This window comes from Ostrinia nubilalis, chromosome 1 (genome assembly GCF_963855985.1).
Source record: "Ostrinia nubilalis chromosome 1, ilOstNubi1.1, whole genome shotgun sequence".
NCBI classification, from domain to species: domain Eukaryota; kingdom Metazoa; phylum Arthropoda; class Insecta; order Lepidoptera; family Crambidae; genus Ostrinia; species Ostrinia nubilalis.
In genome coordinates, this window is record NC_087088.1 from 9231219 (window position 1) to 9253824 (window position 22606).

A 22606-nucleotide genomic window follows, 5' to 3' on the forward strand; every position below is an offset into this window, starting at 1 on the left:
TCTCTTAGTTGGTTCTCAGTTAGTAATGTGTAAAGTCTCTAATTAATTAATTAATTAATAGATGTATGTGATATTGGAGATGTATAAATTATAGTTTATTTTAGAAAACAGTTAAATTATAGTTTATTTTAGAAAACAGTTAAAATGTATAGTTTATTTTAGAAAACAGTTAAAAATGTATAGTTTAATAGCCCTTTGTTTATGTATGATACTTAAATTGGTGATTTCACCTAGTAATAGTTGACAGATCGTGTTTATAGTATGTAAATTAGATAGATAATTATGTGTAGATCTTTATAGTTATTTACTTTTAATTGATGATAATCTTAATTAGCCATAAAGGCAATTAATGTAAAATAGTGTGGCCAAATGAGCCCTATTTTTTGTACAAATGATTTATTTGTAATTAACCCTGTACCTGTGTACCTTTATTTACCTATCGAATAGTAAGAAGTAATTTGTCTGAAAATAAATAACATAGATTCCAAAGAATAGTGGAAGAGCTAATTAGAATCCGATAAGAATTAGGTCAAGGTCATAGTTAAAAAATAGGTCACCGAATAGATAAAAAACAGGCTCTCTATACGGTATTGCCGCCCAGGGGGGGTCTAAATTAGAGAGAGAGGGCAATAGATTTGCTGTTTCATTAGAGCGAGAGGCAGCTAGGTTTTCTCACTCTAATGAAAGTAAATAAATATCGGGGTGCCATCCGGACCCAGTCAGTTCCGCGTTTTCTCCTCAACAAGCTACAACACCAAGCTCTCGCCACTGCTCCGAGGAACCGGTCACAGTCTCAACCACAACCGAGTTATTATTTCTGCGCTCCCCGCCCCCTTCGTCTCGCTCTCCCGCTCGCGCTGCACCCCGCATCGCGCCGTGTCGGCGTACGGTATTCAGGGTCCGCACAGGGTTGCTACCCCATACCGTCCGGCACATTGGTCCATTCGGAGCCGGATTGGACACTTCGGCAGCAAAAGCGAGTGGGAAATTTTCATCGGCTTCATAACCGGAAGCAAGGGGAGCGTAGCAAAATGCCGGTGACTCGGAGTAGAGGCAGACCCGCGGAGCCGATCGAGGCACAGGAGCGCCCTGAGGAGAGCGCTCCCGCGACCGCGTCACAGTCAGTGGCGGCCCCGAGGCCGTCAGCGCCGGAACCGGTGCGGCATATCGAGCCGCCCGGCTCCCCGTCGGAGGCGCCACCACCACCGCCAGCACCGTCGTCGCAACAGCAGCACGACGACGCAGCAAGAGCGTCGTCGACGAAATCCGACCGTGCGCGAAGGATCGCGCGCGCTAAACAGAAGATAGCCAGACTCAAGCTGGAGCTGGAAGAGGCCAGGCTTGCCGTCCTGGAGGAGGACAGCCAGGACGGCGAGTCGGTCGCATCGGGTGAATCGCTGGGCCAGGCGCGAGTGGCCGAGTGGCTGAATACAGTGCCGCCGCCACCGCCCGCCGCGCCGCTCAGTGCACCGCAACAGTCTACAGGCGTAGCACCGCCGCCCGGCGTGCCACATGCACCGCCGCCCGGCGTGTCACACGCACCACCGCCGCCACCCGGCGCGCCACACGCGCTGCCGACCGGCGTATCGATCGCACAGCAGCTCGCCGCGCCGCTATCGGGCGTGGCGCCGCCGCACAGCGTACAGTTGAAGCAATCGTCGTCATCGAAGCCGCCGCCAGCAGCAACGGGGTATCATCGGTCCGAGGGACAATTCGACCTTAACGAGCTGGCGGCCGCCATCGCGCAGGCCGCGCGCCCACATGGGGCCACGCCGCGATTCATCGGAGAACTGATGCCCTTCGGGGGCTCGCATCTCGACTGGCTCGCCTTCAGAGCGGGCTATCAAGAAACAGAGAGATACTTCACAGAAATCGAGAATACAGCCCGCCTGCGACGGGCTTTGAAAGGAAAAGCCAAGGAAGCGGTTAGCAGTTTACTCATAGTAAACACTAGCCCGGCGGAAATAATCGGCGAACTCGAGACAAGATTCGGCAGACCGGAGACGATTGCGCTCGCCGAGATCGAACGACTTCGCAACGTACAGAAGCCTACAGATGCGCCACGGGACATAATACAGTTCGCGAGTCGAATAAAAAACAGCGTCGCTACACTCCGCGCACTCCAGCAGCCGCAGTACATGTACAACCCGGAAGTGGTCAAGCAAGTGACAGAGAAGCTGACGCCGTCGCTGCGGTACCGGTGGTTCGACTTCAGCCGGGACCAGCCGCCAGAGGAGCCGGACCTCGTGCGCCTTCACCGCTTCGTGACCAGGGAGGCGGAGGCGTGCGGGAAGTACGCAGACCCCGAGCTCGTCGGCGGCGCCGAGGAGCAGCAGCAGCGCGCGGCGCCACGCAACCGGCCGCAGCGCGCCTACAACGGTCGGAGTGACAGCGAAAAGTGCGACAACAGAAGCGAAAAGTGTCCAGTGTGCAGTTTACCGAACCATAGCGCCGACAAGTGTAGAAAATTTGTGCGTGCGAACAACAGTGAACGATGGAGCATAGCGAAAGCGGATCGACTATGTTTCCGTTGCCTGAACCCCAGGAGAGGGGGGCATAAGTGTGAAGACCGTCAGTGTGGAGAGGACGGCTGTGAGAGGACCCACCACCCATTACTGCACTTCAAGAAACCCGAAGTGCCAGCCAGCCGGAGTGAAACAGTGACAGCGGCAAACTCATCTGGAAAGTCAACCGTAAGTTTCCTCAAAATTCTACCAGTGACAGTGGTGGGCCCCAAGGCCAATATAGACACATTCGCACTATTAGACGACGGCTCTACAGTCACACTCATAGACGAAGACCTGGCTAAGCGCGCGGGCGCTACAGGACCCATAGACCCATTGAGCATAGAAGCTATAGCGGGGGCCCGCGTCACGCGTACCGACTCGCGACGAGTGAAACTTGTGCTACGAGGGCAAGATGAAGAGCACTCCCTGCGAGGCCGCACTATCAAGAACTTACGACTGGCGGCCCAGCACATTGACCGAGACTTGTCAAAATATCAACATCTTCAAGATATCGAAACGCGAGTGCGGTATGCGGAGGCGCGGCCCACTATCCTGATCGGGCAGGACAATTGGGAACTCCTACTGGCCAACGAGGTACGACGTGGCGCCGCAACAGAACCGGTGGCGTCCCGCACACCCCTGGGGTGGGTGCTCCACGGCTCAAGCAGCCGGAGCCTGGGGCACACAGTCCACCACGTATACAGGCTCAATGAAGAGAGCGACAATAGAATAGAAGAAATGATCAAGAAGCATTTCGCAATCGAATCGTTGGGCGTGACGCCCAAGAAAACGCGCGCCGACCCCGAAGAGCGGGTGCTTCGCATCCTGGAGAGTGAAACCATCAAGCTGCCGACAGCGGGCTACGAAACGGGCCTACTTTGGGCCACCGACCACCCCGAGCTGCCCAACAATTACGACCAGGCCTTGACGCGCCTACACAGCACAGAGCGCAAGCTGGACAAGCAGCCGGAGCTCGGGGCGGCGTACGAGCGGCAGATGACACAGCTGATAGAAAAAGGATACGCAGAGGAAGCCGCCACCGCACCATCGACCACCGGGCGCATCTGGTACCTGCCTCACTTCCCGGTGCTCCATCCAGCCAAGCCCGGGAAGGTGAGGCCAGTCTTCGACGCCGCCGCTCGCACAAAGGGTACGTGCCTGAACGACCACCTGCTGTCGGGTCCGGACCTCCTGCAGTCGCTGCCGGGGGTGCTGATGCGCTTTCGCCAGCACGCCGTCGCCGTCGCCGCGGACATACAAGAGATGTTCCTGCGAATACAAGTTCACGAGAAAGATAGAGATGCGCTGCGCTTCTTGTGGCGCTCACACCGGCGGGAGGGACCGCCCACAGAGTACCGGATGAAGTCGGTCATCTTCGGAGCAGCCTGCTCACCGTGCACGGCGTTGTTTGTCAAGAATCACAACGCCGAGCGTCATCGGGCCGACCATCCGGACGCAGCCGAAGCCATCGTGCGTCATCACTACATGGATGATTGTCTCCAAAGTTCCGAAACAGTTGAAGAAGCGGTATGTGGCTCTGTCCACATGCCTCACCACCCGAGCCGTGCACCTGGAGGTCGCGGCCTCACTCTCCACCGACTCCGCCGTCCTCGCGCTGCGCCGCATGATGGCGCGCCGAGGACAACCATCAGAGATCTGGTCGGACAACGGCACCAACCTGCGTGGTGCCGACGTCGAGCTCCAGCGGGCCGCCCTCCAGGCGAGCCGGCAGGAGGCCGCCAACCACCTCATCAGATGGCGCTACATACCGCCGAGCGCACCGTTCATGGGCGGGGCGTGGGAACGCCTCGTCCGGTCCGTCAAGGACGCCCTCAGTACCGTCCTGCGCGAGCGTCACCCCCACGAAGAGACGCTCGCCACTCTGCTTTGCGAGGCAGAATACACAGTCAACAGCAGACCACTGACCCACGTGTCGGTGGACCCCGACGACGCCGAAGCCTTGACCCCCAACCACTTCCTACTCGGGGGGTCGGGCCGCATCCAACAGCCGGGGACGTTCACCGAAGCAGACGTCGCCAGCCGCCACCACTGGAGGCGAGCTCAACGGCTAGCCGACGAGTTCTGGGACCGCTGGGTCCGAGAGTACCTGCCGGAGCTCCAACACCGGCGGGAGCCGCACGGGAGCGGAGCACCGCTCAACATCGGCGACCTCGTGCTCATCGCCGACTCCAACCTGCCACGCAACGTGTGGCCCCGGGGGCGCGTCGTCCAAGTCTACCCTGGGCGCGATGGCATCGTGCGCGCCGCCGACGTCGCCACCCGCACCGGAGTCCTGCGCCGCCCCACCAAGAAGCTCGTCGTGCTGCCCACATCGACCGTCGTGACACCGAGTGAGGTGTAGCGCCGAGTCAACCAGCGCTACACGGCGGGAGAATGTGCACGACGGACGGCCTCCGAAACATAATAGTTGTAAAATAGTTTTCGTTTTGTTTCAATTTGTATCGTTTTTTATTTTCGTTTATATAGTTAAATAGTAAATAGTTTTAATTTTGATAATTTCGTAATACAGTCCACTTTCTCTTAGTTGGTTCTCAGTTAGTAATGTGTAAAGTCTCTAATTAATTAATTAATTAATAGATGTATGTGATATTGGAGATGTATAAATTATAGTTTATTTTAGAAAACAGTTAAATTATAGTTTATTTTAGAAAACAGTTAAAATGTATAGTTTATTTTAGAAAACAGTTAAAAATGTATAGTTTAATAGCCCTTTGTTTATGTATGATACTTAAATTGGTGATTTCACCTAGTAATAGTTGACAGATCGTGTTTATAGTATGTAAATTAGATAGATAATTATGTGTAGATCTTTATAGTTATTTACTTTTAATTGATGATAATCTTAATTAGCCATAAAGGCAATTAATGTAAAATAGTGTGGCCAAATGAGCCCTATTTTTTGTACAAATGATTTATTTGTAATTAACCCTGTACCTGTGTACCTTTATTTACCTATCGAATAGTAAGAAGTAATTTGTCTGAAAATAAATAACATAGATTCCAAAGAATAGTGGAAGAGCTAATTAGAATCCGATAAGAATTAGGTCAAGGTCATAGTTAAAAAATAGGTCACCGAATAGATAAAAAACAGGCTCTCTATACGGTATTGCCGCCCAGGGGGGGTCTAAATTAGAGAGAGAGGGCAATAGATTTGCTGTTTCATTAGAGCGAGAGGCAGCTAGGTTTTCTCACTCTAATGAAAGTAAATAAATATCGGGGTGCCATCCGGACCCAGTCAGTTCCGCGTTTTCTCCTCAACAAGCTACAACACCAAGCTCTCGCCACTGCTCCGAGGAACCGGTCACAGTCTCAACCACAACCGAGTTATTATTTCTGCGCTCCCCGCCCCCTTCGTCTCGCTCTCCCGCTCGCGCTGCACCCCGCATCGCGCCGTGTCGGCGTACGGTATCCAGGGTCCGCACAGGGTTGCTACCCCATACCGTCCGGCACAGTACCTACTTACAAAATACCACCAATTGTTAATGTTAGTGTTAATCTTAGTCCTTCAGTAGAGAATACAAATTATACCTTACCTACTAATGTAGAGTTTCATCACAGTATATATATTATCTACTGTGGTTTCATAATAGGACTTTTTAACGCGTAAAGAGCCCAATTGTTAATTATTTTAGTTAGTTACATTGTTCATATCTAATCAAATAATTTCTTTAAATAAGCAAATGCATTATTATTATGTACTCGTATGTAGGTAAATAATATACCCTACATATCGTAATTATAATTAACAAACTTACTACCCATTTTTTTTAGTCTAATACTTACTTTAGTAGTTTCAAAACTATTTATGTAATTTATTAGACCCTGCTTTATTCCAGATCAAGGTTGTGTTTACTATTCATAATTTATAAGTCCCCAACTACCTACTTAATTCAAAATTACCTCTCAGTTACCTACGTTCTGAAAAAAATGTTCACTCCTGCTTTTATTTTCCAACTTATCCAAGTTTTTACTTAGTGCTTAACCTATTTGAACAGGTTCGTGATTTAACCAGCCAGGCTATAATTAGTATTAAATAAAAGAACATTGAATGGCTCATAAAAAATATCTGAGTAAGTACAGTCACCCAATCACTTAACGACCTCGAAGGCGTACACAATCAAACCTTCAACGCACACAGGTAAAGATAGAAGGTGTGTTCGTATCCATGCACAGCACTCGAAGTATGCAGGAAAGCACACAAGGATATTCGCCTTTGTATGTTGGCTAGAAGTCAGTACATACAAGAATGCGATTCGTTTGAAAAGCAGCGCCAGCGCAGACACGCAAGCCGGTCACCTGACCGTCTCGACTACCCTGCATTACCGAAACGTCACTTTAGAGACCTCGAGGAACACAAAAATGTGTCATATAACCAAAGCATAGGACTGAAATTGCATCATCCCTGCACATCCTCGTCATAACGTCGACTAGACACTGCCAGGAATGAAGATTTTCCAGTTTCCAAATGAAATGCCGTATGGTTTTAAACGGTTAGGATATTTTCAACTTTAAGTTGTTTGTTAGAAGGAGATTATTGCAAGCATATTTCTAAGCATTCATCATGACTAAGGAAGAAGTTCCACTAAATCAGTGACGCAAATGCCACTCCTCTTTTATGAGCCGAAAACAAACAAAAGTAGGCGTGTATGCAAGAAATGCGTACCTGCTACCTAATCTTTTCTTATCATATGAGTTTGTAATTATTATTGAATGTAGCATATATTACTTAGTAGGTGTAATCTATGGACCTAGGTATTTAAGATAGCTGAAATTTCTTACAGCGTTAATAGGTAGGTAGGATATCCTATTTAAGTAGCCTAATCTATTTTTTTAATTGTTCCTGTAGAAGAGTATAACACGTTTAATTAGTGAAGTACAGTACCTACTAATTAAAATTAATTTCTATTCATTTCATTACATTAGTGTTTACTAACTTGTTTTCCATAGACTTTCATAGTAAAGCAACTAACTTGCATTGAATTTTTCTTAATTACTTTTGATCCATATTGCAGATTTCGCGTTACAAAATGTATTCGATATAATTAATTATTTACCTATGTTATCTACTCGTATGTAGAGCAGTTTGCGTCCAGAGGTTTATAAATTCAAAATAAAATAACAATTACAACACAAAAACACTTCTTGGTTTCTTGCGTCTTCGTCTAGTCTGGGCTATGGAAATTGACGCATTTTGAAAAAAAAATAGGATTAAAAATATTTTTAGCAGATAATTATGAAATATACTGCTCAAAATGATCCTATTGATATGAAAAAAAAAAACATAAAAAAGTAGTATGACCCCGACGTGATTTGAACACGCAACCTTCTGATCTGGAGTCAGACGCGCTACCGTTGCGCCACGGAGTCGATGTGAAACCGGACGAAATACAAACTCATAAATGACTTATGTAACTTATTAGTAGTACAATTTTTTCAAAATATAATGAAAGTTGAATAGTAAGTTCACGAAATATTAATTTATTTTTAAGAACATTTTATATCCATCACAAAAACTTTCAAAGGATCAGAATAAAGATAACAACGCCATCTAGTGACTGTTATAAATATGAGTGCTCTTGCCACAGGGAGAATGCTGTAAACAGCAGGTAATGAAACAGGCAAAAATTTTCGATAGGTGGCACTTTAATGTACAAGTATGTTAAAAACTAAAAGGGGGCGCTGATCTTTAAATATCGGTGTGAATGTGATGCTTTAATAAATTCATTAAATTGCCCGTATCTATTTTAAGTGGCTATTCTGCCATAACGTTGTAATTTCTTACCCCAATAGCTTTGTACATCTTCAATCAGTCACAATTTCACAAACTTCTAAAATGTGCTTGAATCTGATAAGCACAACATAGATTTATTTTATTTGTTTTACTAATTGACATACACTCTTTGTTGTTACTATTGGAAGAAGCAAAGCTCGGGGCTTGTATTTACAAGTGGAGAATTGAGGATTTTGAGTGTAAATAGTTTTGTATTGTTCTGTTATTGTATTCTTCTTTTGCAGACTGGAATGAATTGAAACTATTCAAAAAGTTATCTTTCTCGTCAACGCACCTCAAAATGGCATCGAAATAAACTTATAATATTATCATTCTTAGTTTATGTACAATAATTTCGACCTCCATCCTCAAGCCCCTGTGGCCTAATGGATAAGGCATCGGCCTCCTAAGCCGGGGATTGTGGGTTCGAGTCCCACCAGGGGTACATGTTTCCTTTTTGGCCCAAGTTAATTAGCATTGCATTATTTCAAAATCAATAAAAAAAATAAAAAACATTTTGTATTAAAATGTATAAAATGATAATTTATTGTTTTTTCACAAATAAGAAAATGCACTTTCAAGATATTAAAAACACGATAACCACTAACAGTACAAAATAAAATTTAATTCGCACTATATTTGCTGCTCCACGAAGAGGCAAACATCTTAACCCAGAATGTCGAATGTAGTAGCCAACTTGATGTGGCAATCGGCAGTCATCGTCTGAAAGAGAAAAAATCATGTTTCCAGCATAATTTCAAATATTTACCATCATTTTGTTACATTGCGTGAACAATGATGTACAATGTACTTATTGAATGTAGATGCATCTTTATATTTATGCTTATCAATATATCATTATTTTCGCCGCTTCACACATCGGCGCCGTGGCTTAGTTGGTTAAAGCGCCTGTCTAGTAAACAGGAGATCGGGGGTTCGAATCCCCCCGGGGCCTATGGCATAATGGTTGTCATTACCTTTTACTCTTTTTAATTAAAATATTTAATATTTTTTGCATTGTATTAAAACTTTTTGTTTAAATTATTCATGACTACTGCTTGCACACTCCATTTAAACAAACAAAATAACAACATTGAAGTGTGAAGGTGTAGTTAGAAGTTAGAGCCACACGTTTATTTATTTATTTAAACTTTAGCACACATAGAAACAATGCACTGTGGCGGACTTAATGCCGGATGGCATTCTCTGCCAGTCAACCACGGGTCATTTGATTTTTTAAAACATTTATGGTTATCAACTTCTACATTCGGCTAGTAGAACAGGTCCACGGCGTTCCCCAAAAGATCTAGTAAAAAAGTAAAAAAATTTGCATTGTAACTTACTAGCACAAATATTTCCCGATGTAGACGCAGCAACGGTATAATAGGCAGGTATACAGAAGTCGGCGGAAGGGCACGGGTTAGTCAGGTTGAAGACGTGGGTCTCGCGCTCAGGGACAGTTTGACACGAGTGGGACTCATCGGCGCCGCGCCAAGAGCACACAAGTAGCGCGCCTTGTCCATCGTTGCGAATCTGCATCAATAGTTTTCACATAACGGGGTCTTGCAAACAAACATAACTTTTACAAAAAAACTTGTAACGGTCCATGTTATTTGATTTCTCTTATCAGATATTTTTAGGGCGTAATTAACTGCAAAAACATATGAAGAAAGGAGCAGCGCATCGCCTGTTTAATTTTAAATTTTAATGTTAGTAAGTACGTACGTAGGCGACCACGAGCTGGAAGACGTAGCGTGGGCAGGCCTCCCACTAGGTGGACCGACGATCTGGTGAAGGTCGCGGGAAGTACCTGGATGCAAGCGGCGCAGGACCGGTCTTTGTGGAAATCCTTGGGGGAGGCCTTTGTCCAGCAGTGGACGTCTTTCGGCTGAAACGACGAAGTACGTATACTTTTTGAAGGTGTTGCAGGCTTCCAACTCTTGCAAGTTATCCCTTCATTTGGCAAGACACAAATTGTTTGATTTTTTCAATAAAATCTATTTAGACCTAATTGTTACTATCAAATAAAGTTAAGAAAAATAGTAAAAAAAATATTTGGTTGGTATTTTCGCGAAAAACGATTGTTGCTTATTTACCACATTGCCAAATAGGGGTACTTAAATAAAACATTGAGATATATTATAGAATTATTTTTTTTATATGAAAATCTTTAAAAAATCAATCGTATTTCACATTTTATGCATTAAACCTTTTTTTTCGCCATTTTCGCAAAGTCGACAATGACCTTTTTCACCAACATTTGATAGATGACGTATGTCATCATACTTCACGATCAATATGCCGAGCCAAAGTTGACTTTTTATTTTCTCTTTAGCTTCTGAAACTGTGGGTCTAGACAAAGTGCAAATTATAATCGCAAACCAGTCGAAAAGTGGTCGAAAAGCCCCTTTTTTGTATGGAGTTTTGACGGATTCGATTTTCGATTCGATCAAAAAGTGCGTTTTGTCTAGGGGGGCTGGTATGTTACCGTTATCTGCTATAGTTGTTGACTTCAACGCAAGAAAAATGTGTTTATCATTTAAATCAGTTCAGCGGTATAAGCTTGAAGACAGACAACACAGAGACAGACAGCAAAATTCTTCCTCTCTCCTAAAATGCTGTGCCCGACAGGGTCCATAATTGCATCAAAAGTAATTACTAGGTATACCATCTCTATATCATTATTCATGTAATACATGATTGATTTATTGTGTATTGACACTCTTTTGTATTAACAAAAAGCTAAACCTATTTTGTTAGATGTTTGGCACTGATGCTTCTAGGCAACATCGAGGTTCGGAAGCATGTCATGTATTAGAAAACACAGTTTCTACGCCAAATATTGCTTTATATGATTAGTTTGATTTATTATGAATAAAATTTAGACAAAACAAAAACAATTAGAGATGATAAAATAGTACAAAATCATAAAACTTCCGTCTTTGTTATTCTCATTGCGCGTCATCTTGGCGTCTGACAGAAATATTGATATGAAATCACTCAAAACTCAGTCGACGACCGATTTACTAGTGTTTTGCTGAACTAAGCTTCGTAACAAAATCGAATGATTTGCACAAAACTTATTATTTGGTGCTGTAGAAATATTCAAAGTGGTTGTTGCTTAAAAGCATCACTGCCAAATGAAGGGTTATGGACGTATATTTTTTAGTATAGTCCATGGATTGATATCAATATTTTGGAACTGATGTCAATATTTTCATTTAATTCTAATATTGGTTAAGTCATAGAGAACCTTGAACCATTACGTAAGAAACAAACAACATCACGACTTTCTACCAATTAATTAAGTAGGTAAAGTCACATAAAGTTTCGTTTGGACTACTTACTTATAAGATGACAATATTGATATTAGTTAGTACAAATAGTTGTTGTAAAATTGACTATGACTTACTAAAAATATAGCGTCACAAGTTTACAACACATCTTTATAGTTTATTTTATACTTATACAAGCATCATTATAAAACGCAAAACCACATTCTTTTCGTAATATTTTGTACCTACATTAGTAATAAGAACAATTCTTTGAATACTCACTTGAATATTGATTAGAGGTTGTAGTCTGAGATGAAAAGGGTGTATCCGATAAATCACCTTGCGTTCTGGCAGTACAAAGTCCTCGTATTCTACTTGGTCGAAGGAGCTACCGTTGAATGGACAATGGGGTCCAAAGATCCTGGTCGGTATCACACTTCTTACCACCGAAGCATCCACAGCCTCAATTACAGAAGCCACGCTCGTTGATGTTGTCTGGAATAACCAAGATACAATTAATCATTTCCAGTATTTTAAACACATGTTATCACGGATGTGTTACCATGTGACTAATTAACTTTATGCTATCAATTAATGATTAGGTATTCGTACATTAGTGGGTACCTTTAAGAACAGATATAAGCAATGCCTTTATGTAACTGTATTTACTTTAGATAAGTAAACAGACTTCTTGGAAGTATTGGGTTATCGAAATTTCCACAGTACCATGTTATTTAATTAAACATTGTATAATTATAGATAATTCAGATTCAGATAAAAATGTTTTGCCTGCCTTGGACTCGTGTGACCTAGTTTTATATTCCCCCTCATATTATCTTTGTTACGGTATTTAATTGTCCACAGCAAAATTTATACAAATATTATTATGAATGTGTTATTGCGTAAGATGGATTTCGTTGCAGTTTCTTTTGCCATTTTCTTTAATAAGTTACATTTATCTACTGATTAATGTAACTTGTTCGTTAGTTTGTGTTATGCATAGTTGGAAAACAGTTTTACTGAATTTCATAAATAAGATACCGCAAGAAACAGTTCCGAGTAATCCAAATACTCATTGTTTATGTTCTGAAAGTCGGTCAGGTCTCGTGCTGCGTATACGAAGTAGACGTCAAAAAAGCTGGTCCTAAGGGAGTGCATAAGATCCGTGGCCCTTTCCAACTCAGTGCCTGAGGGTCGGTCACTTGGGCTGATGATGAGCATCATCGTGCTAGGTCCAGCGCTGACTTGCAACTCGGCCTCCTCCAAAGTCTTCTCGCGAGAGATTCTGATAGATCTTGATATGATGTTCGGGAGATTCAGACGATTAGGCCCTGCGAATTGGAAGATGTTGACAGTGATTTAAAACACCAATATTTTAACTTAATTATTCTGCGCATTTTGGATTAGGAAGCTTCAATAACGTGATATTTCGTGCGAGTGACAGCAAGGGTAAAGGCACTTACAAAAACAAGCTCTAACGAATATTTTCTTTCATGGCCACATATTATTTACATACATGGGTCAGTATAATTGGTGAGGTAGTCGAAAACTGCTGTTAGATTGTTGCATGGTGGCACTATCCACTCGCCGGTATTCCCATGAAGCAGCGCCAAGGAGCTGCGCTGCAGATTGATCTCCAAGGCTCCACCAAGCCACCTTAGAATGTTAAATTCGTATTTTTGAAATTGTTATTATTATGATATAAATTGTTATTATTAAGATATAATTATGTAACTTATAATGAATATTACAACATACTTTAAGGTTCCAAGTATGCACCTTTGCATGATTCAATAATGCTAAGAAATTGCTCGAACAGTTATCGAGTAATTTAGATAAGTAAAGGTGAAATCTAGAGTAGGTATATTCGTAATGTTTATTATATCCTGTTTATTATTTATGAAGCATACGCGACACCTACTCGTATTTAGACTTACTTTAGTGTAATATCTACCAGATAAAGTACTAAGAATGTAATGCATTATGATTACGCTAGGTGGCGCAATTTCCTCAACATTAACTTTTTAATTTTAATTGAAAACAATTAACTCACGACATAAACTGTTCGACATCATATTGTTTCCAGGCTCCATCCGTGGCCACCACCATATCGATGACCGGTACGCTGATGCTAGCATGGCAAGCCAAATGATTCTGACTTAGGACGTTCGCTAAAACAAAATTTAGATAAATCCTCGCATCTCTGGCTAATAACTTTTTAACCAGCTGACGACCTTCGCACGAGCTAGATTTAGTACCGTAATAATAACTACTATCTCATAGGCCTAGATTGTACATCACGAAAAAAGCAAACCATGTTGACCTTGGTGAGAAAAATATAGAATGTTGCCTGACTATTGGCATTTATATAGGTTTCTGTTAACCAAAGGCTGTTGTCTTCGTACCTAGTTAATAATAATCCTCTAAAAAGGACTTATAATTTGGGATGGCTTGATTTACTTACATTTTATCAAACCGATTAATAAAGCGATAGTGCTGCCACCATCACGTTTTATTGTTTTCTATAAACAACAAAATGTTCTTTTGTGCACTTTTGTAGAAATGAAAAAGACTATCCATGGAAATATACCTACTTTAGTATCATGAAAGTACTCCTGCAAGTATCTAACTACCTATCAGAATTGTCACCATAGTAATTCATGTGTCTATCTTTTACTGTTAGGCCTTTGACTCATTAAAAATACTTACGATTAAGATTTTAAGATACTAACGAACATAGCTGATGAAAGCTGCTACAGCTGCCTCAGTTATCCTGTCCATTTCGTCACCTGCCACATACACAGTGATCTGCCTTAAGGCCAGCACTCGTGCGAACCTGGAAGCCTCAGTCAGAAGCATTGGGCCCGTAAACAATTGGTTGAACAACGCTTGCCGATTACACGCCTTCACGCTAGGGTCGAAAGACACGCCCTCGTGAGAGTAGTACATGTCTAGGATCTGTGATAGACGCAAGGTGCGCCTCTGTTCCACCCATTTCGGTATGAAGTTTGCTAGAATCAGACCTGGAAAAGTAAATGATTTGTTAGTTTTTCCCAAATTCCTCACAAGTCGTCGTTTATAGCTTACTGATATACTTTTATTTGAAGCGTTAATAGACCGCCCAGTTGTCGGCAAAGGAAAGTGAGGTAGATCTTCGATTGAAACTCATATTATTTAACAGCTAGTACTAGGTTCGGATCAATCGGATTAACTATATTGGTAAGGTCACCAAATCAAGAATTAAATGAATACCCACCATCGACACCTGCAAGCATTTCCGCGTCAGTAAAATGCCAATCAACATTCGACGCATTCCTTGGTAGTAAATAAAAATCTCGAGGCAACAGAGTATCGTTCCATCTGTTGCTACTTCCAACACCAAGCGCGTGGGCCACCGATCCTACTCTTGGGCCTTGGTTAACTACAACTTCAGCTAGATCACCTAAAATAAATATCAATGTTCGTCACGAATATTGTATGAAATTATAGATAAAAAATCTTTTTGAAGTTCTCTTATCCCTCATACATCCTGCAAGTATGTATTGTACAATACAACTCAGGGGCATTTGCTTACAGCACAGCCAAATTCAGGACAAGTAAATACCTAATGCCGAAGGTATTTACAATGGTTCTATATTGGCTCACATAAAATTGTAAATCCTATTCTTTGTCTTACTACCGATTTGTGTTCATAATAATCTCTCTTCATAATTTTATTTTTCATACTTTTTTTATTCATATGTTACGGTCAAAGTGATAAATGTGAAAATTATGAATAATCGCCGGTTATTATGAATAATTACCGCATGATTTGGTAAATGTGATTAATATGAGGTCATTTATGTGTGTATAAAACTAAATAGGCGGCTTAGGGGTGGCCCAAGGGCCACCCCCGCCGCACCTTAACCTATTTTTCACTTTAAATCAAAACATTATGTTATGGGCATCATGGAAAAGTAATATTATGCAAGAAACATTCCAAACTCATTATGCCAAATTATATTAATATATGATATCAAAACGTTCAAAAGTTTGGCTGTACACGAGCACGTACACAAGATGTTGTTCTCTTTTATGAAATTTGTTAGTACTAAGGTTCAATTATTAAATAATCACTGTTAAATGTGATTAATTTATCACTTTTACCGCGACTGTCGGTAATTATTCATAATAACCGGTTATTATTAATAATTTTCAATTTATCACATTAACCGTAACACATACATTTTTATTACTACCATCGGAGCTCATAACAGTTAGTAATCATATTTTTTTTATCAATACTGTTACTACCAAGAACCATTTAAAATTAGAGTTGCCACGAATAGTGATTTGGCCGAATACCGAATACCGAATATTCGGCAACGCTGTCGGCCGAAGCGCCGAATATTCGGCGGCCGAATATTCGGCACAAAGCACATGCTAGTCGAGTGCGTAAATAATAATACGACAGACTGCGACCTGTCTCCATAGCGCGCGGGCGGCGTAAGGCAATTTGACTGTTTCATTCAATGAGGGTTTTCGCGATTTAAAAATCCGCCAGATAGCGGGACGTGGATGTAGGGTCTGACTGCTGCGTGATTGGTGGATTTTGACATATCTGTCAATGTCATGTCAAAAATAACCAATCATGCAGCATTTGGACCTCGCGTCTACGTATTGCCATCTGGCGGATTTTTCAATCAGCATTGTCAGATTAATATAAATTACAAAAATAAAACGTTACGATTTTGCTGAAAAGTTTGTTCGTTAGTTCTTTTTCAATTGTTTGTTCATTAAAAAATGTCACCAATTATTAAAAAATCTGCCACATGGGAATATTATGAGATTTGTAGTGAAACTAATAAACTGGCCAATTATTTGCTGTGTAGTAGCTCTGAAACTAAGTTGTAATGATAATGAGTCTAGTAGTACCGATGAATCTTCTCAACGACGTAAGAGAAGAAACTTGAACGAAAATGACAAGTCATTTGAAATACACGACAGTTTCTGGAACTGCTTTGAGGAAGTCGCTAAAGATAATATTTTATGCGAAATAGTAATGATGAGGAGAACGTGGAGAAGAATACTGTGGCAAATGAGATGGATTTTTATTTGAAATCAAATCGACTAGATCGGAAAGCTGATCCTTACAAGTGGTGGTCAGCTAATGAAAAACAATACCCAAACCTCTCGAAATTTGCGAAAGTTTATCTTTCTTCTCCCGGGAGTAGCGTGTATAGTGAGAGGTTGTTTTCTGAAGCTGGTATCATTTATGATGAAAAGGGTAATCGTTTGCTACCGTCAAATGCTGAAAAGCTTGTTTTTATCCATCACAACTTACCGCTGATTAATTTTACTTATTAAAGTATTGTAATTTGATAATAAGGACAAATCTTGATTAATATGATGTGTCATTTTTTTCCATGATTTGGTATTCGGTTTTCGGCCGAATAGTACCTATTATTCGGCCGAATACCGAATACCAAACAAAGTGGCCGAATAGGCCGAATACCGAATAGTAGCCGAATATTCGTGGCATCTCTATTTAAAATACATAATTTTTATTTTCAGATCTTTTTTCTTCATAACATTCATTGATCATAATATTGTTTTAATTAATAATGTTGTTACTAAGAACATACTTCAACTCATAATGTTGTTGTTCAGAATAATTTACTTTATAACAGACATACTCGTATCTTTAAAAAAATCATATATAACTAGCGGCCGCCCGCGACTTCGTACGCGTGGATCCTGTTTTACCCCCTTTTCCCGAATTTTCTTTGCTATAAACCTCACGGAGCCCGAGACCTTTCCAACGAATGCAAAACCGTGGAAATCGGTTCGTGCGTTCTGGAGTTATAGCGTCAGGGAGGAAAACCCGACTTATTTTTATATAGTAGATTTAATAGAGTAGATAAGCATGCAGAGCATGCAGCATGAAAGCAAGCATGCAGCATGCATTGGTATCTCCTCGTCTCCGGCGCTGCGGGATGTGCAGCCCTTCCGCCCTTGCGTAACGAGGTTCAGGCGCCCACGCTTGCTTCCGCACTTCCGCCTTCGGCGCCTCGGCGACCAGCCTCAGCCGCTCCAGCTCACCCGGGCGCCTGAGTCTCGTTACAGCGGGCGAGGGCTGCCCTCCCTCCGCGCCTCCGGCTTTTAAATTACACTCTAGGGGTAGGGCAGACAAGACTACGTGGAGTCGGTTTTGCAGCGATTCGTTTCTGTCACGTTAGTTTTGTGGCACAAAATATTGTCTGTTTTGGACCATTTCAAATTAATTTAATGTTAAAATACGATTTAATACGAATATAGACATCATGATTTTCAATATTATGGATAAATACACTTATGAGTAATAAATTTATGAAAACAAATATTAGGATACATCACGTTTATGAATATTATAGTTATTTATTCGAATGATTATGAGTTTCGATCATTAGTATAGAAAAATATATGAAAACAAATATTAGTAAAAACTAAGTGTATGATTAGTGATGTTATGAATATCAATGATTATGTTTTTAAATATGTAGGTTTTAAATTTTTTATGAAGAATAATCATTATGGTATCAAATTGTATGAGAAATATTTTCGGACCTCCTATGATAGGAATTGAAAAGTTATGTAAGAAAATGCGCTACCATTTACAATACATACAGGACTACAAAATTTTGAAATTCGATAGGAATTTTATCAAATAAATCACCAACATACCCGCTAGTGTAGCAACCCACACGTTACTTATATCTGGTACTGCAGGCTGCTCCTCAACATTAAAAGCCTCTATGTCCTCATACCACTCTTGCTTCGCTAACACCATGAGAGGCTCCGATATGCCCGCCTTGAATATGTCAGCGTTCAGGATATCCGACATTAGAACACGCTGGGGCTCTAACGACGCTGCAACTGCTGCTACCAGAATACCTGGAGCTATTGGTCCCCAGTCTGTTTGTATGACGCCTTCTTCAATCGGACATCTACTGTGGATCCTACAAATTTATTTTAATTTATAAAAACTAGGCTTTTCTATTAAATTAAGTAAGATAATGATTATTAAAAATAGAGTTACTGACCTACCAGAACTTTGAGTCGCCATATTTTGCCTCTGCTGGGCTGACAGTGGGCAAGCAATGTTCTCATCTCCTCTCTCCCACTGTCGCACAGATGAACTCATCATTCTATGCAAGAGACATTTTTCTGACAAGGACAGTATGTCATCCACTTCTAGAAGATTCTGGGTTGGCAGAAACAGGTCCATGAGAATCTGGTACCTATGGAACTGGAAGTCTCCAGCTCGAAATGGTAAAACAAATTCTGTTTCTACACCGCTCTGGGACTCTTCAACGCCATCTAGCCTGATACTGAAAAAATAATATGGGAGGTGAATAAATAAAGAAACCATAAAAATAATACTGATAAAAATTATGACTTATTGATACCTGCGGAGTAACGAAGTACTAAATAGTTTAATATCAAGTCTAGAACTGAGTTCCAGTTTTCTCAGTAGGGAGATGTAGACGTCCAGACGTTTTGGTGCCATAAGAGGCGGTCCACCACCTCTGTAGCATTCTTGTAGATTAACCGGGATCCTTGGGACGATAGCACTCTTGCACACTATGCACAAAATACGAGTATTGATATTTTATAAATAAACTATAAATTAAATCCAAAAACGTTTTGCGTGATCTAAGCACGAAAACATTTCATAAGTACCGCTCTTTAAATTCGTCACATTATTAGAAGAAAAACTGAACAAGTGTTACTTACATGTAAAAAGTATTAGAGAAAACACGAAATTAAAAAATATGCTATTCATTTTATATGAAAAAGTTCATCATTAATTTAGGCCAAACTAAAACACTAGACACATTGTATTACGCTTGGCGTGTAGATAACAACTGAATACGGGAATGATAAGATAGTGAATAATTGAGAATACAATTTGCGACAATCTTCACACCCGATTTATGCACCTTGACTAAGGTGACTTATAAATAAAAGTACAATAGTAAACAAAAATCGTTTATTTCATGACAACACATATGTGAAACCTTAATTTTGTCTTTAAAGCTATTCTAGATAAGAATTCTAGATAGGTGCTAGATAATTTTGTATGACGGTTTATCAAAATTATCATTCAACTACATCTTTGTTAAAAAGATTATATGTGTTTACCTAGATTAGAACTTGCCTCTAATGAAGTAGAAAAATATGTAAGTTGTAAAAAATAAAGTTTAAATACAGACTAATAAATTCTTTCATAAATGTAGTCTAAGCAATATTTTATAGCATCTTGGCCATTCACTACATTTACAAAAATAATATTACATTATAATAATTTGCCATTACAATCTGGAATTTTATGGAATGAATGAAATTATGTAACCAAACAAGATGTATAATTATGTAATACCAGTGTAATATTACATCTATATCTCAAAGCAGGAATTGAAACAACCAGTCAACCAGTAAGACTTCAACCAAACTTGCTAAATTACAATTCTATATTATATAACAGTCTTTGATGGTAATCTAAAATAATCTTATAATAAAATAAATACCATGATAACAATAGTGATGTTGATATTAGAAATATTTAAAGTTATTATTTAACAAACCTGCATCTACTTAATACATAATATTTATAATATACAATCTGGAATCAAGAACAATAATTATTGAAAGTTACCAATTAAAATTGAAGTTTATTTTATGACATTCAGAATACAAATAACTATTTATATGTATTGATACCATTAACATTTTATTATACATATTATTATCTAGTCTATTGTTCTTCACTATTATTACATTGTAATTATAAAATAAATAGTAGATAATTATAATCAATACACATTTGTTCTTTAGTAAATGCCAGAAATCAAGCTTAATTTGTAGAATTATTTATTGTAAAACTAATTTTGCTGGTTTTCCATCAACTTGCCTAGAAGAGCCATGTTTGAGAGTAAATTCTCGCTTAATGTATGCAAATAGCAAATCAGTTATCAAGAATATCTGTGCTGTAGCAAAGGATAGGGTCACTCCGAAGAAGAAGTTGGCGTTGGCGGAGCCGGAGTATATCCAAAGATGCCACACTGTTGGTCCCAAGGCTGACGTGATAATGAACGCACATCCCACTATGAACTTTTGTTGCATAACTGAAACATGAAAAATACATTTGAGTCTCTCAAAGGAATATTAAAATAGTATTTTTGTAAATGGTCAAATAATACTACATACATGTAAAAAGATGCTTCCACATTGGCAACAGAGCCAAGTAAAATCCAACATCGCCGATACAGGGATAAGATCTGAATATAGTTGACAGTGCTATTAGCACAGTAGCCAAAAGTACAGGTTCCTTCTTAAACCGCAATGTGAGAGGAACCACATAGAGGGCCAATGCATTGATTTGAAATGCACAAACAAATAACAGCCTAAAGTGCTCGAACATCTCTGTGAAGAAGTACCAAAAGAGCCCAATGTTCGGTTTCAGGTCTGGCACTGTGAGTCTGAAACAATTAAATGATAAATTAATACTAGAAATATTTATCAAGCAAATAATGGAAAATATGAATTAAATCAGGTTATGCCAGAGAAAACACTATTCAATAATTTTAGATTACTTAACTACTTTATGTAATTTGGTAGTATGGCTATATTTTACTTACATGAATCCATATGTATTGTAGACATAGTCATAAGATCCATTCATTATGTATGCTGATATGTAGATGAGGAATCCCCAGCAGATAACAAATACCAACAGTGTTCTAATGTATGAACACTTGTTGCAGCCATTGTTTACATCCGCCAACAATATAGAAATGGGTACTATCAGAAGTACTGGGTACAAAGCTTGGTGTGTAGCCAGGGCAATAAACACACACGCCAACACTCGGTAACCACTTGAAGCGCCCCATAAAGATGTCGCCACCAACAAATTCTGTATTACAGTTGTAGTCATCGCAGCACAGTTCAATACCGAATATGGATTGAAAAGGTAGACAGACAGCACATACTCAGGCGCTTCATCCAACTGAGCATCATTTAGAAGCATTGTCTTTGAATCATCGGCCGTGTCGCTCAAATGTTTCTCTTGAGACATCTTGAATATTCTTATGAAAGATTTAGATGTTTTGTACAGAAGATATGCTGTTAGCAGATCCAATATTGTGAAGATGAGTGGCAATAAGAATGGACATCTCTTCATTAGAAAGTGGAAGAATATCAACATCAACGGCGACTCGTGAAACGCATCTCCAGCGTAGGGGTTGATACCTTGGTCGTATAGGAATACACCTTCAACTAATCTCTTCCAGGAGTTCAAAGGAGTGGCAATTTCAACTCTATTAGCTATTGTTTGCCAATAATCTAAGTGAATCAACCAGTACCTCACCAAACCGGCGACTAAGAATTTTATCATTTTCGCCATGTTTAGTTTTGCATTATTTCACGATTTTTATATGTGACAAATTGTAGTTTAATATTTTTCTCTTCTTCAACTCAAAATTCAGAAACGATTTACTTTGGATCAGTAAAACATTTTGTAGAATTCAATCACCAAACCATAAAAATTATCACCACAACTGACACTGACAAATGAATGTCAAAATAAGTAAATGTCAAATACAGTGGGTCCGATTCTCACGGTCACAGTTAATTTTGCTTTAAACATATTTTAGGCGGTCGGAAGTCGGAACTCGGAAGTACCGATCTGTCTCATCTGTGGTGCCGAGAATATTGTGCACGCATTTTCCCCATCTGACTAAAACTGAAAAATTCTTAGGCCTAACCTTTGAAGGTATTTCGCAAAATAGTTTTTGCTACTTTGAATACCACCGCACACCAGTCCGCCGACTCTTGGAGTATAGTTCCAAAATACTGGACTGTCCTATCGATGACATTAACAGTGGGGCGCCACCGTCAATATCGGATCGCTGGTTCCGATTTTTACCATGTTGGAAACCATATAGTTGAACGATGGTAGCGCCCCCCTGTCATCGAGTTTGGTGGGACAGTTCAGCGTGGGTCATCTATATGAG

General features: G+C 40.5%; 3 protein-coding genes and 3 non-coding genes across 6 annotated transcripts; 3 read left to right on the plus strand and 3 right to left on the minus strand.

Moving 5' to 3' along the window:
* Nucleotides 1-1031: 1031 nt before the first annotated feature.
* LOC135075520 (uncharacterized) lies at nt 1032-4869 on the plus strand. Its single transcript, XM_063970278.1, has 2 exons — nt 1032-3977; nt 4024-4869. The coding sequence occupies exons 1-2, from the start codon at nt 1032-1034 to the stop codon at nt 4867-4869; spliced, it is 3792 nt and encodes a 1263-aa protein (XP_063826348.1).
* Nucleotides 4870-7823: 2954 nt separating this feature from the next.
* On the minus strand, nt 7824-7895 carry Trnaw-cca (transfer RNA tryptophan (anticodon CCA)). The gene has a single exon. It is a non-coding gene; the product is annotated as a tRNA-Trp (tRNA).
* Nucleotides 7896-8670: 775 nt separating this feature from the next.
* Nucleotides 8671-8743, plus strand: Trnar-ccu (transfer RNA arginine (anticodon CCU)). The gene has a single exon. It is a non-coding gene; the product is annotated as a tRNA-Arg (tRNA).
* Nucleotides 8744-8813: 70 nt separating this feature from the next.
* Nucleotides 8814-19473, minus strand: LOC135071258 (uncharacterized). Its single transcript, XM_063965046.1, has 12 exons — nt 19329-19473; nt 19001-19175; nt 18635-18922; nt 18276-18550; nt 14830-15015; nt 14306-14596; nt 13627-13744; nt 13090-13229; nt 12615-12904; nt 11856-12068; nt 9642-9831; nt 8814-9021 (listed from the first exon to the last, which is right to left on the minus strand). The coding sequence occupies exons 1-12, from the start codon at nt 19375-19377 to the stop codon at nt 8876-8878; spliced, it is 2361 nt and encodes a 786-aa protein (XP_063821116.1). The 5' UTR covers nt 19378-19473; the 3' UTR covers nt 8814-8875.
* Trnat-agu (transfer RNA threonine (anticodon AGU)) lies at nt 9180-9253 on the plus strand. Its single transcript has one exon. It is a non-coding gene; the product is annotated as a tRNA-Thr (tRNA).
* Nucleotides 19474-19570: 97 nt separating the features above from the next.
* Nucleotides 19571-22161, minus strand: LOC135071263 (phosphatidylinositol glycan anchor biosynthesis class U protein). The gene is made up of 3 exons (XM_063965058.1): nt 21233-22161; nt 20802-21073; nt 19571-20719 (listed from the first exon to the last, which is right to left on the minus strand). The coding sequence occupies exons 1-3, from the start codon at nt 21994-21996 to the stop codon at nt 20466-20468; spliced, it is 1290 nt and encodes a 429-aa protein (XP_063821128.1). The 5' UTR covers nt 21997-22161; the 3' UTR covers nt 19571-20465.
* Between the last annotated feature and the right edge of the window lie 445 nt (nt 22162-22606).

Excerpts from the sequence above, each read along its gene's own strand:
- LOC135071258 (XM_063965046.1), bottom strand. The coding sequence starts at position 19,377 with ATGAATAGCATATTTTTTAATTTCGTGTTTTCTCTAATACTTTTTACA. Across the intron at positions 12,069-12,614 it reads ACTCGGAACTGTTTCTTGCG|ACAACATCAACGAGCGTGGC; the intron begins GTATCTTATTTA and ends TGGTTATTCCAG. Across the intron at positions 9,832-11,855 it reads AACCTCTAATCAATATTCAA|ATTCGCAACGATGGACAAGG; the intron begins GTGAGTATTCAA and ends CTATTGATGCAG.
- LOC135075520 (XM_063970278.1), top strand. The coding sequence starts at position 1,032 with ATGCCGGTGACTCGGAGTAGAGGCAGACCCGCGGAGCCGATCGAGGCA. Across the intron at positions 3,978-4,023 it reads CGGACGCAGCCGAAGCCATC|TTGAAGAAGCGGTATGTGGC; the intron begins GTGCGTCATCAC and ends GTTCCGAAACAG.
- LOC135071263 (XM_063965058.1), bottom strand. The coding sequence starts at position 21,996 with ATGGCGAAAATGATAAAATTCTTAGTCGCCGGTTTGGTGAGGTACTGG. Across the intron at positions 21,074-21,232 it reads TACAATACATATGGATTCAT|ACTCACAGTGCCAGACCTGA; the intron begins GTAAGTAAAATA and ends TAATTGTTTCAG. Across the intron at positions 20,720-20,801 it reads GTGGAAGCATCTTTTTACAT|TTATGCAACAAAAGTTCATA; the intron begins GTATGTAGTATT and ends TTCATGTTTCAG.